The sequence below is a fragment of the Macaca mulatta genome, chromosome 16 (assembly GCF_049350105.2).
Source record: "Macaca mulatta isolate MMU2019108-1 chromosome 16, T2T-MMU8v2.0, whole genome shotgun sequence".
Classification (NCBI taxonomy): Eukaryota; Metazoa; Chordata; class Mammalia; order Primates; family Cercopithecidae; genus Macaca; species Macaca mulatta.
This window is the reverse complement of record NC_133421.1, coordinates 92,193,586-92,212,976: the sequence shown is the minus strand read 5'-3', so window position 1 is coordinate 92,212,976 and position 19,391 is coordinate 92,193,586. Positions and strand designations below refer to the sequence as shown.

The following is a 19,391-nucleotide window of genomic DNA, read 5'->3' as shown; positions in this document are numbered from 1 at the left end:
CTGCAGCCTTCCCTCCCTCCGGTGCTCTTGGCAACGTGGCCATACGCGTAGGGCCACAGCTGCTTCCTGTAGTGCTTTGGGATGTGTGCTCTAGGCCCACCTCCGCCTTTCTTACCCGAGGCCGTCTGGAAGGCAGCGGGCAAGACAGCTACGGGCTGCAGCCAATGGGAGGCACTGGCAAGGAGACTGGAGGGTGGAGCAGAGGCTTGGGTATTCCTCAGCTCTTTCTCTGCCTGGCCGAGGGTCGATGGCTCCTCTCAGGAGAGCCATGCCTCCTGTTTGGTGGCCCATCCCATTAGCTCCAGCTCTCACAGGGTCCAGGCTGCTGGGCTCAGGCCTCCGTGCTGACCGTGGCTCCTCACAGACAGTTAGTTCATTGGACTAGCTGCACCTGTCTCCTTTCAGTGTCCCGGCTCATACTTTCAGTTGGATCCCAGGAGTTTCAGGTTTTTTTGTTTTGTTTTGTTTTGTTTTTTTTGAGACTGGGGTCTGGCTCTGTTGCCCAGGCTGGAGCGCAGTGGCACGATCTCTGCTCTCTGCTTCCTGGGCTCAAGCGATCCTCCCACCTCAGCCTCCTCAGTAGCTGGGACTACAGGCGCTCGCTGCCAACCCCTGGCCATGTTTTCTTTTTGTATTTTTTGTAGAGGCCGGGGTCTCCCTGTGTTGCCCAGGCTGGTCTCAAACTCCTGAGCTCAAGTGATCCTCCTGCCTCAGCCTCCCAGAGTGCTGGGATTACAGCGTGAGCCACTGTGCCCGGCCAACAGTTTTTAATTTAATTTTATTTTATTTTCTTATTTTTTGAGACAGAGTTTCATTCTTGTCGCCCAGGCTGGAGTGCAATGGCATGATCTCAGCTCACCACAACCTCCACTTCCTGGGTTCAAGCAATTCTGCCTCAGCCTCCCGAGTAGCTGGGATTACAGGTGAGCGCCACCACACGCAGCTAATTTTGTATTTTTAGTAGAGATGCGGTTTCTCCATGTTGGTCAGGCTGGTCTCAAACTCCCGACCTCAGGTGATCTGCCTACCTTGGCCTCCTGAAGTGCTGGGATTACAGGTGTGAGCCCCCAAGCCCGGCCTCCAGCCAATGTTTTAACAGCAGAAAAGGACATGAATTCAGAGAGTTTTATCTATAAGAAGTTGAGAGAAGAGGAGTAGGCTGAGCATGTGCCTTGCCCAGTCAGTCCTCGGTTGGCCCCTGTTGGCCAGTAGAGGTCGCCGCCTGCAGGGAGATGACTCGTGTGGTCATGATCTGACTCACGCTCCCCCCTCACAGTCAGCAGAGTGGCGCAGCGGAAGCGTGCTGGGCCCATAACCCAGAGGTCGATGGATCGAAACCATCCTCTGCTACGGACTTGTTTTCCTTCCTGACTGGGCAGCCTGTGGGCCCCTTTCTAATTCCTCCCCAGGCCCCAGTAAACATCCCTGGTCGTGTCAAGGCGCGGAGGATGGGCAGCGGCAGCAATCCGAGTTCAAATCTCGATGTGAACCCACCTTGCCTCACAGCCTAGTCCCGGGAAGGATGAGGATGGCAGTAGTGGGCTTATTGCCCTCTGCACTCCCTGGCTTGGGCAAGAACCCTCCCTGAGAGCGGGGAAGGGGTTTTGTACTCCTCAGTCCTCTTCTCTGTGTGTCCACCTTGCCCGGGACCCCCCCATCAGTACCTGCTCATGGCTTAGAGAACAGGGTCTGGGCACAGTACATGCATCCTTTGTCTGCAGCGTTTTTGAGGCTTTGAAACCTCCCTGGCCACACTTAGATCTGCTCCTCCACGTGGCCAAAGGTGCCTGCAGAGGCTGGCACCCTTCTCCCTGTCCGGCTGCCAGGGAGCCTCCTGCCATCAACCAACTCACCAGGGACCCCTCCTGAACCCAGCAAGTGTTCTCCTGCCAAAAGGGTCTGGCTGGATCCCCATCCTCTCTTCCCTTCCTTTCCTGAGGGTGTGGGCTTAGGGGTTCCTGCCTTTTCTTTCCCTTTTAACGTTCTTTCTTTCTGTCTTTCTCTCTCTCTAGTTTTGGCTAGAAGATCAAGGCCAGGTGCAGTGGCTCACACCTGTAACCACAGCACTTTGGGAGGCTGAGGCAGGCGGATCGCTTGAGGTCAGGAGTTGGAGACCAGCCTGGGCAACATGGTGAAACCCTGTCTCCACAAAAAATACAAAAATTAGCCGGGCATGGTGGTATGCGCCTGTGGTCCCAGCTACCTGGGAGGTGGGAGAGTCTCTTGAGCCTGGTAGGTCGAAGCTGCAGTGAGCTGAGATTGCACCACCGCACTCCAGCCTGGGTGACAGAATGAGACCCTGTCTCAGAAAAAAAAAAAAAAGGGGGGGGGGGCTGGGGCTGGGATGTTATGGCCCTCTGGGTTGGCATTCCCGCTCCACTGACATCAGAAGCTGGAGGTGAGAACCTCGCTCCAACAGGAGAGAAATGCAGCCGCAGTACTCCCCGTACATCCCACCACCAGGCCCCGGCATCCCACGTGGACACAGTACCCATGAGGATGGCACTGACATCCCAAAGTGCCCGTGCTGCTGCCTGGCTGTCTGTGTCCAGACTGGCTCAGGGACAGACTCCTCAGGTACCAGAGCCCAGGACAGTTGCAAACACTGTGCTCTGGGCCTGGAGTGGGGAAGGACTGCCGGCTGCTACATGGTCTTTCCATGACAGGGCAAAAAGGAGGGGGGAAATTGCAGGACAGACACCCTGATGGTGGCTAAAGCCGAAGACAGAGGAACAGGAGGATTCTGCCAAGATCGATGTGAGAGGAAGGCTTAGGGGCATCAGAGAGGAGGCGAAGTGTTGGCAGTGGTTAGCAGCCACTGCTCCCGCTCCAGTCCCTCCTCCCAATTCCACTGCCACTCGTCCACACTCACCATGCAGATGCCGTGTCTGTCACTCTGCCTTGCAGGTTTTCCTTCTTATTCTAATCAAATTTCAAACCAGGCTGGTGCGGTGGCTCACGCCTGTAATCCCAGTACTTTTGGGAGGCTCAAGGGAGAAGATCACTTGAGTCCAGGAGTTCCAGACCAACCTGGGCAACATGGCAAAACCCTGTCTCCACAGAAAGTACAAAAAATTAGCTGGGAGTAGCGGCGCATGCCTGCAGTCCCAACTACTCAGGAGGCTGAAGTGGGAGGATTGATTGAGTCTGAGAGGTTGAGTCTGCAGTGAGCCATGATGGTGCCACTGTACTCCAACCTGGGTGACGGGGCCAGACCCTGTCTCGAAGAAAAAAAAAAAAAAAGTCCATGTCAGGACATAAACATCCATTTTGTACTTTAACCACTCCTAGAACCCCAGCTTTGGATGTCCTGACACTTGCCCCGGTGGGCTTTTAGTTCGCTGTTGCAGCTTGTTTACAGCAAATGCAGACGTAGAACAGACATCCTCCAGGTCCTGCGCACTGGGCACCTGTGAGGTGGACTGCTCCAGGGACAGTTCCTAACAGCTAAGGTATACGACCTTTTTTTTTTTTTTTTTGAGATGGAGTCTTGCTCTGTTGCCCAGGCTGGAGTGCAGTGGCCGGATCTCGGCTCACTGCAAGCTCTGCCTCCCGGGTTCACGCCATTCTCCTGCCTCAGCCTCCCGAGTAGCTGGGACTACAGGCGCCCGCCACTACGCCCAGCTAATGTTTCATGTTTTCAGTAGAGACGGGGTTTCACCATGTTAGCCAGGATGGTCTCGATCTCCTGACCTTGTGATCCGCCCGTCTCGGCCTCCCAAAGTGCTGGGATTACAGGCGTGAGCTATACGACTTTTATCAAGTTGGGGTGTTACTGCCAAACTGCACTCCAGCCAGCAGCCTCTTCTTACTGTGCTGAATACTTAATAAAAACCTTTGCCTATCGGACAATTTGCATTTCAGCTTTGAAACATTCAGCCCTGGCACCTGCTCTCCTTGATTTCAGAACACAAGGCTCCTCCTCAGAAAGCAGAGCCGGCCTCTACCCAAAACCCACAGCTCGCCCTCTGCAGCGGCCGACTGAGGGCTCCTCACCATGAGTTGAGGGTTGATCTGCTTTACACAGATGCTCTGTTTGCGGTGGAAACATCAACACCGGGCCCCATCTAGAGGCCAAGTGGCCTTGGCAAGTCAGCCCTGCCTGGGCCACCGTTCCCTCCTCTGACATCTCTGGTCTAGACTCAGCGTGAAGGTCACACGACTGTGGGAGGCCATGTGTCCAAACGCCTCAGTTGCTCAGCTCTGGGCCCGCAGATGAGGCCATGGGACACCCTCAAAGCCAGCACACACCCAAGGGTTCACCCTAGATCCACACCCCAGGCAAGTGGCAAACCAACAGGCGGGCACAGTGGATGAGCCTGTTTGCAACTCCAGCAACACTAAGGAAGGACCAGTGTGGACAGTCTACACTGGCTGCAACAAGTATAAGCTCTCAGGACAGGTGGAAATGGAATTGAGAAATCTGGGCTTTGCTGCTCAGACCACAGGCACCGAAGAGCAGATCTATTCACTGGGACGGTAACACACGTTTATCAGATCAGACATGTTCGGGCCCCTGCAGTACACAGCAGCACCAGAGCACACATGGCCGTGTTCCTACATGGTGGTGCCAGCACGGAATGCCACCAGGGCTCATCTTCTCCTCCTCCTCCTCACGCCAGGACCAGCCTGGCTCACTAGCGGGCATGGGCTGGGCACACCATCCCCCCGGACCAGCCTGACTCACCAGCGGGCACGGGCCGGGCACACCATCCATCCTCCCCGACCAGTGTGCTGCCTCGCACCAGGACCAGCCTGGCTCACCAGCGGGCACGGGCCGGGCACACCATCCATCCTCCCCGACCAGTGTGCTGCCTCGCACCAGGACCAGCCTGGCTCACCAGCGGGCACGGGCCGGGCACACCATCCATCCTCCCCGACCAGTGTGCTGCCTCGCACCAGGACCAGCCTGGCTCACCAGCGGGCACGGGCCGGGCACACCATCCATCCTCCCCGACCAGTGTGCTGCCTCGCACCAGGACCAGCCTGGCTCACCAGCGGGCACGGGCCGGGCACACCATCCATCCTCCCCGACCAGTGTGCTGCCTCGCACCAGGACCAGCCTGGCTCACCAGCGGGCACGGGCCGGGCACACCATCCATCCTCCCCGACCAGTGTGCTGCCTCGCACCAGGACCAGCCTGGCTCACCAGCGGGCACGGGCCGGGCACACCATCCATCCTCCCCGACCAGCGTGCTGCCTCGCACCACATCTAGGCGCCTTGGTCTGGCCGCTAATAGCGTTCCCGTTATAATGAAGGAACTCTCGCCACTTTTCGCCTGTGCAGAACAAAATGCACACGGTCCCCATAGCTATAACCCACCAGCAGGCACGGGGACCCCATCATCTCATGTTGGTGCCCAGTCCCTCAGCCTGGCCGCCCCACACGACCTGCAGGGATGGCTTCATGGCAGGCCAGCTGTGGTGCCCTGTGCAGTGGTTACCGCGGGAGGTGATTTCTTCACTGTAGCAGGGTGGCCCTCTGCCGCCTCCTGGTGCTCTGGGCCTGGTGAGCATCTTCCTGGAGGAAGACAGAGGACTCTCCTGACTCCACACCAGGTGGCAGCTCAGGAAGCACAGGCGAGGCCACCTGGCGTGGCCGTGGTGAGGACGGCCATGCACCACGAGATGTGGCCCTGCTGGGGCAGCAGGTGGCTAGGCTCACTCAACCGTTCACTCAGACACGCTGCAACTGTTTATTCCAGAATCAGAGGTTGGAAACCCAACTGTATATAGACTGAAAGCAAAACAAATACACAACTGAACATGATCTATGCAGTCATCCAGCAAGACAGGCAATGGAACACAATATACGCAGTTATCCACAGGACAGGTGCACAGGCACAACAGAGTGAGACGAAGGCAGCCGAGCGTACAGAGGCTCTGCAGCACGGAGGGCTGGGAAGGCCACCAGTCGAGTTAACCCAATCCCAGTGCTTCAGGACACCTCCGGCCACACTGACATCTCTCTTCTCCTGGGATGAGCCCTAGGGTGCAGCTGCGCAGTTCCGCGGATTTTCAGGTGTCTGCCAGCTCTGTTTCACTGTCCATGGTTAAACTGCTTTCTCCTTTTAAAAAATTTTTTTTTTGCCAGGTGCAGTGGCTCCCGCCGGTAATCCCAACACTTTGGGAGACTGAGGTGGTCGGATCACCTGAGGTCAGAAGTTCCAGCCTGATCAACATGGCGAAACCCTGTCTCAACTAAAAATACAAAAAATATCCGGGCGCAGTGGTATGCGCCTGTGAGCCCAGCTGCTCCAGAGGCTGAGACAGGAGAATCACTCGAACCCAGGAGGTGGAGGTTGCTGTGAGCCGAGATCGCGCCACTGCATTCCAGCCTGGGTGACAAACTGAGGCTCTGTCTCAAAAAAAAAAAAAAAAAAATTTGTCGAGACGGAGTCTCACCATGTAGAAACTCCTGAACTCAAGCACTCCTCTCGCCGTGGCCTCCCAGTGTGCTGGGATTATAGGGCAAGAGCTGCCATGCCCAGCCTCTCCTTTCTTTTTAAGGCAAGCTCATGCCCGCAGTGCCGTGCCAGAATGGAGGGGGCTCCATCACCCTGAGCACAGGGGGCTGCATGGCGGGTGGATGGGCCAGGGCTGTGTGTGAGAAGAAACCTGTCTGCCAAGGGTGACGGGGAAGTGTTCTGCGAGAGGCTGGACCACCCGAGCATCCTCAACCCCTCAGGGTCGGACAGAGCCTTTACCCGACTCCCACCTCATGACAGTGCTGAGGAGCTGGGGCTCGCCCGCACCCACCCAGCTTGTGCGGGCAGCCTTCTCAATTTTCCACTCTCGTGTCTGCCACCTTTGTCAGGCCCTTCCCTTGCCGCAATGCAAGTCTAACTCGAAGACTGAATGTACAAGTTTAAGCTGGGGCCTGGGTCGCCAGGCCTCCAGGGCCCTGAGTGTGGTCCAGGAGGGTGGTGACTGGCTGTGAGGAATGGCCCAGGGCTGAGTATGGTCCAGGAGGGTGGTGACTGGCTGTGAGGAATGGGAGGAGGGTGGTGACTGGCTGTGAGGAATGGGGCCTAGTGTTGTCAGAAATTAGTTTTTCTAAGAAAAGCTGGAAATTCAGATTTGTGTATGAGTCTCCTGAGTCTAAAAGGCTGACAATTAATGTTCTGTCAAAAACATTTTCAAGGAAAATATGAGTGGGTAAAAGAGCCAAAATGGGCAGGAATCTGGGACTGTGGACTGCCTGCCCTAACAACCCCAGGGCCACAGGCACAGCTGCCCCGCCTCTGCCCTCATTCCCACATCAAATCACCTCCGAGGCATGTGTGTTACCACCTCTGGGGGTCTTAGCTCGTCACAGGACACTTTCTGGAATTTTTTTTAACACCTAAAATACAGTAGTCTGTCTCCATTCTCACTCTTTGGGATTTTTTCACAATCTTAGGATAAAGGGATAAATCGGGGAAGTGCTCCTTTCATGTTAAAACGTTCCAATCTGCCGGGCACGGTGGCTCACGCCTGCAATCCTGGCACTTTGGGAGGCCAAGGCGGGTGGATCAGGAGGTCAGGAGTTCAAGACCAGCCTGGCCAACATAGTGAAACCCCATCTCTACTAAAAATACAAAAACTAGCTGGGCACGGCGGTGTGCGACTGTAGTCCCAGCTACTCGGAAGGCTGGGGCAGGAGAAATCGCTTGAACCCGGGAAGCAGAGGTTGCAGTGAGCTGAGATGGCGCCATTGCATTCCAGCCTGGGCGACAGACTCCGCCTCAAAAAAAAAAAAAAAAGTTCCAATCCCACACCTATTATGAAGATAGCACCACATGAAACTGCCTGAGGGGCCTCCAATAAACGGGATAGCAGGGAACTCTGAGAAACCAAAGTAACCCATTGAGCAGTTTTCTTAAGTGTCTTTAATACTCCACTCAAGGCAGCCCCTCCCTCTACTGAGAGTGGCTCTGGCCCCAAGAGCAGCTGGAAGGCCCTGGCCTGACTTCACCACTTGATGTCCAGGCTGTGTGCGCCACGCTCCTGGCTCTGGTATGTGGTGTGCAGCACCTCTCGGGCTTTGGGGGAGTTGATCCCCTCCAGCCACTCCTGGTACAGCTCCTGCATGTGTGCACTGGACTCTGGACGCCGCACAGGGATGTCAGCGTAAATGCCTTCCATCTGCCGCAGCAGGGCCTTATCCGCATGTCCATCTGGAGTCTGGGCTTGGCCTCTGCCATTTAAGCATCCTGAAAGATAAACACAGGTAAGTTTATCCTGGGCTCAGGCGATCTTTCCGCGTTAGCTTCCTGAGCAGCTAGGACTACAGACACACACCACCTTGCCTGGCTAATTTTTAAATTTTTTGTAGAGACTGGGGGATGCGGGGTGGGTCTTGCTATGTTGCCCAGGCTGATCTTGAACTTCTGGAGTCAAGCGGCAATCCTTCTGCTTCAAGCTGGGACTACTGGCATGAGCCACCGCACCCAGCCGCGATAGTCTTAAGGAAGCTTTTGCCTCATAGGGAAGACAGTTTGCAAGCGGGAGAGGAATGAAGGGGACGTGGAACGTTGCGTGGTGTAGGGCTAGGGCTGGCAGGGTCTTCCCCAAGGCCCTCAGGGACGCTAATCCCAGACTCATAGCCCTGTGTGCCTCTCATTTTTTTTTTTTTTTTTGAGACAGAGTCTCTCTCCGTCGGCCAGGCTGGAGTGCAGTGGCTTAATCTTGGCTCACTGCAACCTCCATCTCCTGGGCTCAAGCAATTCTCCCGCCTCAGCCTCCCAAGTACCTGGGATTACGGGTGTGTGCCACCATGCCCGGCTAATTTTGTAATTTTTAGTAGAGGCAGGGTTTCACCATGTTGGCCAGGCTGGTCTCGAACTCCTGACTTCAGGTAATCTGCCTGCCTTGGCCTCCCAAAGTGCTGGAATTACAGGCGTGAGCCACCGCACCCGGACCCATGTACCTCTCATTCTTACCCATTTATATCACCCATAAAATGGTTTTACCTAAAACCTAAGTTGCCTTTTAGAACTGACTGGCTTTGTATGCAAATCCCGATTTCCAACTTCTCTTGGAATTTGGCAAAACCAAGATAGCACAGGGATTGTGAACAAGCAGTAAAACCACTCCTGCCTGCACCACACGTGTTAAGTGTGCTGGGCGCTGCCTGGAGGCTGCACCGGAGGCAGCTGAGCTGTGAGCCCAGCCATGAGCCCACACACCCAACACTGGCCTGAGTAAAAATGTGTCTCCTATTTATTGATGCTACTTACTCTCCAGCATGTTAGATGATGTCACTCTTAGTAGTGTATTCATTTAAAACATCTGGAGCAAATTTCCCCGGTTAAACTTCACTCCCCATGGGTTGCAAGGTGGCACCCCAGTTGGTCTCCAACCTCCACTTTCCCAGGGGGCTGGCTTGCACCTTCTCCTTCCTCAGGCCCCAGCTCCACCTGCCTGCATGCAGAGGCCCTCCCAGAGGCCCTGCTTCATGGCCCACCTCCTGGCTGCTCCTCAGCCCAGCTGTGGGACTGACCCTTCCATGCCTCCGGAATGCTCAGTGAGGCCTCCAAGGCCACATGCTCGCCTCTCTGCCCTCACCCTCCTGTCAGTGCTGGCTGGGACCTCCCCTCCTCTGTGTTGAAGGACACTACGGCAGGGCCTCCAACTGCACCCTTGTCTGTGCCCTGCCCAGGGGCCCCTCCCGTCCTGTGGCTTCACACCTTGTCCCATTCATCTAACATCAGTGGAGCCACTCCTCCCACTGACCTGCACCCAGCATTTCCACTCAAGTCCCTCGTGGTGCCCCCCCCACTCACAATGGCACAAAGGTCCTCATTTCCCCACCAGGGGTCAGGGGCAGGGGGTCCCCTTCGTCTCTGACACTCACCCTCAGCACATCCTTCCCGGAGACCCCCACCCTGTCCTGGCCTCCTCTTGTCCTCTCATTCCTCCTGCCCCAGGTGGGGACCCTTCCTCACGTGCCTGGATGATCGTAGCCCACGGTGGCCCACCCTCCCTCCAAGCAGCAAGGGAGCCCCTCAGGCCCAGGCTGGGTCACACCCCTTCCCGCTTCCACCTCTCACTGCTCTCTCCCATCACTCAGGACAGAGCTGGCTCATCCTTGGCGCCTGGCAGGAGGCAGGGGTGTTTCTCCCAGGCAGAGTGGCCTCGACTCTTGTGATTTGTTCTCTAAGCCAGCTGCCACGGGCTGACTCTCACCTGGTGCCATCTGGGGCCTCCTGAGGGCACGTCCCCAAGAGAATGCCCACACGCTATGTGGGGTGAGGGAAAGAGCAAAACCAATGGAGCCTAGAATGTCCCAGCACAAGCCCCATGGGAACATCCACACCCTACAAAGCTCTCGGGGCTGAGAGAGGCTCTGGGTGGCCAAGAACACCGTCTCTCTGGCAGCTGCAGGACCAGTGTGGCCCGAGCACCCACGGGGGACAGAGCCAGGTGCTGCTCTTGGCACCTCACCTCCAGCACAGGCGAGGACCTCCACAAAGTGGTACGGGAACTTTCCTTTCTTAAGCTTCAGGATCATGTTCTGGATGTTTCGAAAGCCATAGGCCGCAGCAAAGCGTAACACCACCTCCCCATTCTTCTCAAGGGTGACCTCTTGGAAGTCTTTGTTTCTACAAAATGAACACAGAGAATTTTGATCCATCAAGTCCTTTATCTGTGACTTTAGAACACTTGTTTTTTCTTGAGACAGGAGTCTTGCTCTGTCGCCCGTGCTGAAGTGCAGTGGCACGATCTCGGCTCACTGCAACCTCCACCTCCCAGGTTCACACCATTCTCCCGCCTCAGCCTCCCGAGTAGCTGAGACTACAGGCGCCCGCCACCACACCCGGCTAATTTTTTGGATTTTTAGTAGAGACGGGGTTTCACTGTGTTAGCCAGGATGGTCTCAATCTCCTGATCTTGTGATCCACCCGCCTCGGCCTCCCAAAGTGCTGGGATTACAGGCGTGAGCCACCCAAGAACACTTTCTAATGTGAGTTTGGAATGTCAGCAAAATAAAAGTTCTAAATAAACACAAAAAAGCCCTTTCGATTGTGACTGGTGTAAACTCCATACACAGAACCGCCACATGCACAGATCACACGTGCACACGTGCTGACCACAGGCACAGACAGGCTGTGGACGCTGCCCCACACCTCAGGGCTCGGTAAGTGACCTCCTCTACATCCTCGTTGAACAGCTCCTTGGCCGCATGTCTGAAGATGTGTGCCAGGTGCCCGTCCGAGCTGGCTCCATCATGGCGCGTCACCTTGTCCTCCTTCAAGTCTCCAAACCTCACCAGGCAGAGAAAAAACAAGTCCATCATGAATGCCGATGTACAGTGACAGCAAGCGTGAAACCAGACTTCCAGAGGGCATCACAATCCAAGGGCACCACCAAAGAAGCTAAATCCTCTACAAATGTTTAAACTTTGGAGAAAGTCCCATTTCTAGCATCTTGAGGGGTCTCGGGAGGGCATGCCTGATGCTCGGGCCAGGCGGAGGACTCTCAGTCACGCCGAGCCCATGCACAGGCTCTTGCAGGTGCTCCAGATGCTTATGGTCTTTTTCTTTTCTTTGAGACAGGGTCTTTTTCTGTCTCCCAGGCTGGAGTGCAGTGGCACAATCATAGCTCACTACAACCCCAGCCTCTTGGACTCAAGCCATCCTCCTACCTCAGTCTCCCAAAGTACTGGGATTATAGGTGTGAGCCACCATGCATGGCCCCACAGATGCTTAACTTCTATCTCACCTTCCCCCAAAAGGGCATGAAGGCAGCACCTGGGATGCAGAGTGTTGGCGAGGACACACGCCGCTGCCTTTATGGTGCTCTCTGCCCAGTGCCTGGGGTGCAGCAGGAGCCCCAGGCCTTGCTGGGTATCAAGGTCACCGCCCCCAGCAGAACCCAGCCTGCCACTCTTGGTGCAAAGGGGCCTGAGGGAGCTGCCCCACTGCCCCACAGTGGAACGTGAGGCACAGACGGCACTCAGGAAGAAGGGGGCTGGCGCACACATGAACGGCCCTGCCCCAGCGAGCACAAAGCTGTTTATGCTTCCCGTCCTTCCTCGAGGGTTTGGGGTGGCAATCGCACCATGGAAGCCCGCCAAGCCTCCTGACTCCCTGGCAGCCCTGGTGAATGGTATCCCACTCAACAGCTAGAAGGGTGGCTGAGGGTTGTGGCGGGGGCCCGGGGGACTGCATCTCAGTGCTTCACATGGCCTCGTCATAAAGCAGGGCAGCCCTGGGCCTGTCAGGCGGCTGGCAGGGCTGACGGGAGGTCCTGCCCTCCAGAGGACTCTCCCCAGATAAGCCACTTACAGAGTGTCGACGGCAGCATCCTTCACTGAGAGGTCACCTTGGTCCATTATTTGAGCAATTTCACCTACAGACAAATGAAGTAAGAGACACTGAAAAGACACAGGTGGCCACAGGAACTTTTCTTCCCCTGCAGGAAATTTGACATCAGTGACCCTGGATGACCTCCCTCCTATGAAATCTCCATCACAGACAGCAGGAGTGGAGTCCATCTACAGGGCAAAGCGAGGCCAATAAAATCAAACACTAATAAAATGTAAGCAGAATTCAATTCGAATTCCTCTTTCCATTCCTCTTTCTGCCCTCGAACTGCGGCATTTATGTAAACAATCTCTCCGTGATTTTCCCATGCGGAAAATCTGTAAACTTTTTTGGTCCACTTTGCATGAAACAGAAAACTTTTGTTACAACAAGCTCACAGAAATAGGATGATGAAATATATACTGGGTGCATTTTTTTTTTTTTTGAGATGGAGTCTCACCTCCGCCGCCCAGGCTGGAGTACAGTGGTGCGATCTTGGCTCACTGTAACCTCTGCCTCCCGGGTTCAAGGGTTCAAGCGATTCTCTTGCCTCAGCCTCCCGAGTAGCTGGGATTATAGGTGTGCACCACCATACCTGGCCAGACAGGTCTCGACCTCCTGACCTCAGGTGACCAGCCTGCCTCAGCCTCCTGAAGTGCTGGGATTACAAGTGTGAGCCACTGTGCCCAGCCCATTTTTTTTTTTTTTTTTAAGAAACAAGGTCTCCAGTCTGGCCAACATGGCGAAACTGCCTCTCTACTAAAAATACAAAAGTTAGCCTGACGTGGTGGTGCACGCCTGTAATCCCAGCTACTTGGGAGACTGAGGGAGGAGAATCGCTTGATCCTGGGAGGCGGAGGTTGTAGTGAACTGCGATGGAGCCACTGCAGAGCCTGGGCAACAGAGTGAGACTCCGTCTCAAAAAAAAAAAAGAGACAACGTCTCACTGTGTTGCCCAGTGAGGTCTCAAACTCCTGGGCTCAAGTGATCCTCCGGCCATAGCCTCCTAAGTGGCTAGAACTAGAGGCCTGAGCCACTGCACCCAGCTACATTTACATGACATATGGTTATTCTGCAATGAGATCAACTGAAAGTGAGAACCTCTTTCTGTATTTCCTTTTACGTGAAAATGCCTGAAAAAACCCTTAATAGAAAAACTGAGCCTCTAAAACCTGGCTGTGGCATCACATCAGATGCTGTGAGATGGCTGGAAACACAGGTAAGAAAATAGCATAATTTCCTATAAATCTGCACTCAGAAAAAAGATGGCTGGACATGGTTCTTCTGATAGCCTGCTGCGCATGTTTTTATTTTGTCAACACAAGCAGATGGCCCCCGGGCCCTTCCTCTGAGAGTGAAGGATGGCAGTGCTGAGGGCCCTTCTGTCCCTCATCCTTCAACACCCCTGCCACGTCACCCCACAGGGAGCCTGTGCCTGTAGGGTGGGGACCTTTCCAGAGGCATCTGCATGCTAGAATTTCAAGTCAGGGGACTGTGAGGGACATAGGCATCCTTAAAGACTGTCCCTGAGAGCTGACCTCTCTGCCTCACGTACCACTAATCTACATACCTGCCGGGACCTGTTTTCCGAGACCAATTAAAACAGTTCCACCAGAATTTTAACAGTCTTAAGCTTCCCCCACCAACTGACGTCAACATTCTTCTGAATGGGTTCTACCTAATTCCAGGGAATGACTTCCATCCACAACACACACAGAACTCACTGTAGGGTCTTAATATCTGAAAGGAGTGGCCAATACAGTGGTAAAGGCAATGTCACTGAAGCAAACGTGCCTTTTTCATTTTACTCTGAATGAAAAAAACTTCACTTGTGTTTTAAGTGCAGACTTGGTTTGTGAGAAGGAGACCCACTATGGCTATAGACAACTTTCCTACCAAGAGGTAAGTACCCTGCACGGACTGTAATGTAAAGTCAGGGCCACCATATTGCCCGAGTGGTTCTCCCAGAGACCTGATTTATCTTTTTCTTTTTTGAGACGAAGTTTTACTCTCGTTGCCCAGGCTACAGTGTAACGGCGTGATCTCAACTTACCACAACCTCCGCCTCCTGGGTTCAAGCAATTCTCCTGCCTCAGCCTCCTGAGCAGCTGGGATTACAGGCATGTGCCACCATGCCCAGCTAATTTTTTGTATTTTTAATAGAGACAGGGTTTCCCCATGTTGGTCAGGCTGGTCTCGAACTCCCGACCTCAGGTGATCCACCTGTCTTGGCCTCCCAGCTGTCAGTAACTTCAGACAAGTGACCACAGTGGCAGGCACTGAGATGGCTCTGGGACACAGATCTGCCTGGCTCCGGTGTGTACTGGCCAGTCGGAGAATCCCCCAGCGCCCAGGTGCGCCCCCGCCCACCTCTCACCTGATGTTAACACGCAGTCAGCGCCCCGGGAGCCATGCAAAGCGGGGGGAAAGCCTTCCTGAAGAGCCTCTAGCTTCTTGTCATAACAAGGGGCCACGATGACGTGGAAAATCTTCTCTGGAGACAGGTTCTGTGGGAGAGGGACACCCATGTTTAGGGCTGGTGGAGAGGTGACGATGGCAGCTTACACTTGGTGCCCAGGACAGGAGGGATGGGAGACCGACTGCCCCCTGCTGTTGCCCTCCAGACACTGCATGCAGCACTTTCTCTTTTTTTTTTTGAGACGGAGTCTCGCTCTGTCCCCCAGGCTGCAGTGCAGTGGCATGATCTCAGCTCACTGTAACCTCCGCCTCCTGGGTTCACACGATTCTCCCGCCTCAGCCTCCTGAGTAGCTGGGACTACAGGCGCATGCCGTCATGCCTGGCTAATTTTTTGTACTTTTTTGAGACAGAGTCTTGCTCTGTCGCCCAGGCTGGAGTGCAGTGGCATGATCTCAGCTCACTGTAACCTCCGCCTCCTGGGTTCACACGATTCTCCCGCCTCAGCCTCCTGAGTAGCTGGGACTACAGGCGCATGCCGTCATGCCTGGCTAATTTTTTGTACTTTAGTAGAGATGGGGCTTCACTGTGTTGCCCAGGCTGGTCTCAAACTCCTGATCTCAGGCAATCTGCCCGCCTCGGCCTCCAAAGTGCTAGGATTACAGGTGTGAGCCATCAAGCCTGTCCGCATGCGGCACTTTCTTGGGGCTGTTACTGTTGTGGGTCTGAGGCTGGGCCCCACAGATGAAGCTGCTGTAGTCACATCTGGCTCCCATCCCCTCTGCAACTCTACCGAGCACCAGCACCCCATCCGTGTCTGCTGCCTCCCTCGGGACTGAGTGTGGTACTCCCAAACCATCTGCAAAGCGCCCCAGTCAGTGGAGCCTCTTGGAAGAACCAGGAAGGCTGAGCCCATTTCCTCCCGAACCTGTGCACATGGGACAAAACAGGCAAGAGGTCCGGCTGGTGTGGAGCTGTTGCTGGTCCGGCATGGAGCCACTGTGGCAGGCCCGAGGGTGTGTGTGTGTGTGTGTGTGTGCGCGCACACGTGTGTGTGTATGTGCTGGCTACTTCACCCACAGGCTTTCCTGAATCTTCCCAAGCGATGCCCACCCAAGCTACCCCTCTCCTGGGGCCCTGCCACACAGAGCAGGTGCCTATGGCTGGGCCTGAACTGATGGCAAAGCCAGGAGTCAGCAGTTGCCAAGTGATCCTGTGGTGAGGTCTGGGTGGAAAGGCCCCATTTAGGGCAGGGGCGGAGCAAAAGAGGAAACCCGCCCCGGCCGCAGCTGTGCCAGACAGTCAGGTGAGGGGCTGCTGGAGGCCGCGTCTCTGCAGCTGCCCCTCACAGCACCTATAGGAGGACACATAGCTCTGGGCTCCAGCCAGGGGAGAGGGCAGCACGTGGAAGACCTAGAAACACATGGCTCTCTTCAGGTGGGGGCAGGACAAGGGACAGACATAAAGTCCCATAGCTCATTTCTTGGTCCTGCCTAAACTGGACGCGTACACTCTGACATCATGTTTACCATTTGCCAAATTATGACTTTATGGGTAGAAAGAAACTAGGTAGAAAGAAAGCACTGCCTATTGCTAAAATAACAAGGCTGCCAAATGTGCGTGCCTTTGTAGGCTGACTTCAAATGTCTGAAAGATCCTGATGTTGTCCTCTACTCCAGTTACCACAGTGCCTGGACACGGCTGCTCCCCTGGAGGGAGGTGTAAAGTCTGATTGAGAAGAGCAGTGTGGGGCATGCCAGCGGCTGGAGAATAAACCATGGATTAGGGTCCCTTTGAGGGTGGCCTTGGAGACATCAGGGAGTTCTGGGAGGACCTGGGGGCACAGAGGTCTGTGGGAAGGGAGAACGTGATGGGCTGAGGCAGGGGCCACGCAGGAGCCTCAGGCCGGGACTCACTCCATCAAGTGGAAGACAGCATCATGGGCCTGCAGAATCTCACAGAAGGGGCTAAGGAAGTCATGTGATGCCCATGGTCTGAGGGAAAAGGCCAGGGCGGAGGCCAGGTTTGGCTCCCGAAATGATAGTGGCCCTTGGCCTCTGGGCACAGGCCATTCTAGGCCTCCTTGGGTGAGGCGTCCCAACGGCAGGCAGGCAGCATCTCTGGGCAAGGTCTTGGGTCTCATTCTCAGCAGCGTGGGCAGCATGTCTACCCCGAATGGGCCCATGAGAACGACCAGATGCCACGAAGAAAGAAAGAGGTTGTAAGAGGAAGGAAGGGAGGAACAGAGATGGGCGTTGGTGAGAAATAGCACTGCTAATGTTTCCTGAAGCCACAGCTTCCTTTTTGCTCACCTGGGGGGCCATGACCACACCAGACAGATGGGGAACCTCCCCTTCCTGGGCCCCTGTGCCATGGTCCTCCCTCACTTGCCCTTCCTGCCCTCCACAGAGAGGTCAGCTTACCTGCTGTCTGGCGAAATAATCCTTCACCAAAGAGCCCATCACCTGCTGGGGGGACTTGGCAGTGCAGAGGTGGGCAGTGATGGGACGACCCAGCACCCGCTCGGCGTATCGGACCCAGCCTGGGGAGAGAAGGGGTCCAAGGTCAGCTCCTTACTGCTTCCTCTGGACCTTCCTGCCACGCACCAGGGAATGCTGAGCTCGAGTCCCTGCCGCCCCAGGGTGAAGCCAGGACACCTTTTCCCCAGGCCTTACCAGGAGGTCGTGCTGGACCCAAAACCCATCCTCTGTGGCCCAGCTGTGGGTCATGGGAACCTGCAGGCCTAGAGGCTACTGGGAAATGGGAGTGTCCCTGCAAGGCCGACAGACAAGAAAGAGTCGGGGTAACAGGTCCCCCAAAAAGGTGAAGGGGAACAAGCACTGAAGGGCAGCAGGAGCAGTGGCCCAGGCTGCACCGTGCGAAATCCCCTGGCCAGCTGCACAGTCTTTGCAGCCAGGACACGCAGTTACCGCTCAAAGGAGAGCAGCCACATGCTTGCCCAACTTCTCTTGCTGACTAGAAATTAACAGCCCAACAACTGCACACTTTTTAAAATATAAGAAATCTAGCCAGGCATGATGGCTCATGCCTGTAATCCCAGAACTTTGGGAGGCCGAGACGGGCGGATCACGAGGTCAGCAGAGTGAGACCAGCCTGGCTAACATGGTGAAACCCCGTCGCTACTAAAAACACAAAAAATTAAAAATTAGTCGGGAGTGGTGGCAGGCGCCTGTAGTCCCAGCCACTCGGTAGGCTGAGGCAGGAGAATGGCGTGAACCTGGGAGGCGGAGGTTGGAGTGAGCTGAGATCGCGCCACTGCACTCCAGCCTGGGCGACAGAGCAAGACTCTTATCTCAAAAAAAAAAAAAAAGTGTCTTGGCCAAGCTCAGTGGCTCACGCCTGTAATTCCAGCACTTTGGGAGGCTGAGATGGGCAGATCACCTGAGGTCAGGAGTTTGAGACCAGCCTGACCAAAATGGTAAAACCCTGTCTCTACTACAGATACAAAAATTACCTGGGCATGGTGGCATGCGCCTGCAATCCCAGCTTCTCAGGAGGCTGAGGTGGGAGAATCACTTGAACCCAGGGGGCGGAGGTTGCAGTGAGCCAAAATCACACCACTGCACTCCAGCCTGGGTGACAGAGCGAGACTCTGTCTCAATAAATAAATAAAATAAAAAATAAAAAAAGTGTTTGACCAGGATGGAGCTTATGTTGAGAAATAAAGTTTATACATTTTATCTTTTTTTTTTTTTTTTTTTTTTTGAGATGGAGTCTCGCTCTGTCGCCCAGGCTGGAGTGCAGTGGCGCAGTCTCGGCTCACTGCAAGCTCTGCCTCCCGGGTTCACACCATTCTCCTGCCTCAGCCTCCCGAGTAGCTGGGACTACAGGCGCCCGCCACCTCGCCCGGCTAGTTTTTTGTATTTTTTAGTAGAGATGGGGTTTCACCGTGTTAGCCAGGATGGTCTCGATCTCCTGACCTCGTGATCCACCCGTCTCGGCCTCCCAAAGTGCTGGGATTACAGGCTTGAGCCACCGTGCCCGGCCGGCTTTTTTTTTTTTTTTTTTTTTTGAGACGGAGTCTCGCTCTGTCGCCCAGGCTGGAGTGCAGTGGCGCGATCTCCACTCACTGCAAGCTCCGTCATCTCCCGGGTTCACGCCATTCTCCTGCCTCAGCCTCCTGAATAGCTGGGACCACAGGCGCCTGCCACCACACCCGGCTAGTTTTTTGTATTTTTAGTAGAGATGGGGTTTCACCGTGTTAGACAGGATGGTCTCAATCTCCTGACCTCGTGATCCACTCGCCTCAGCCTCCCAAAGGTGTGAGCCACTGCACCTGGCCAAGAAATAGAGTTTATACTTTTTATCTTTTAATTCTGTTCTTTCACAAACTTTTTGCAGTCTCCTCGCATTTATTGATTTCCTTATGAGAGATCCTACTGGGATGGAACCTAGAATGGAACTCTCAAGTCACTGAAGGAACTAACTCTGCTGATGTGAATCCTGAGTAGATTGCTGATTTGTATAGAAATGGTGATCCCTCCGCCTGTGGCAGTGAACACAATGCTAGGTAGGGGCCCTGAGACGCCTCTTCTCAGTGACGGCATTTCTGAGAAATGTGTCACCAAATCCTTTCTCTTCTCCAGCCACCAGCTGCAGACCAGCCCCTTGCTTCCTATTTTAGCTTGAGATTTGCTGTATGTATGTAGCATATATGTATAATT

General features: G+C 54.8%; 1 protein-coding gene and 1 non-coding gene across 3 annotated transcripts in view; one reads left to right on the top strand and one right to left on the bottom strand.

Moving 5' to 3' along the window:
* Positions 1 to 1,278: 1,278 nt before the first annotated feature.
* TRNAM-CAU (transfer RNA methionine (anticodon CAU)) lies at positions 1,279 to 1,350 on the top strand. Its single transcript has one exon. It is a non-coding gene; the product is annotated as a tRNA-Met (tRNA).
* A 6,504-nt stretch (positions 1,351 to 7,854) lies between these two features.
* The window catches only part of NARF (nuclear prelamin A recognition factor), a 165,835-nt gene continuing 154,298 nt past the window's right edge, over positions 7,855 to 19,391 (bottom strand). For both annotated transcript variants that reach the window (XM_077973427.1, XM_015120652.3), the window contains 6 exons: positions 17,130 to 17,248; positions 14,668 to 14,797; positions 12,273 to 12,336; positions 11,112 to 11,249; positions 10,429 to 10,586; positions 7,855 to 8,195 (listed from right to left, as the gene is read on the bottom strand). In XM_077973427.1, coding sequence (XP_077829553.1) covers positions 7,954 to 8,195; positions 10,429 to 10,586; positions 11,112 to 11,249; positions 12,273 to 12,336; positions 14,668 to 14,797; positions 17,130 to 17,248 — 851 coding nt within the window. In that variant the 3' untranslated portion in view covers positions 7,855 to 7,953. The remainder of the gene's footprint in view (positions 8,196 to 10,428; positions 10,587 to 11,111; positions 11,250 to 12,272; positions 12,337 to 14,667; positions 14,798 to 17,129; positions 17,249 to 19,391) is intronic.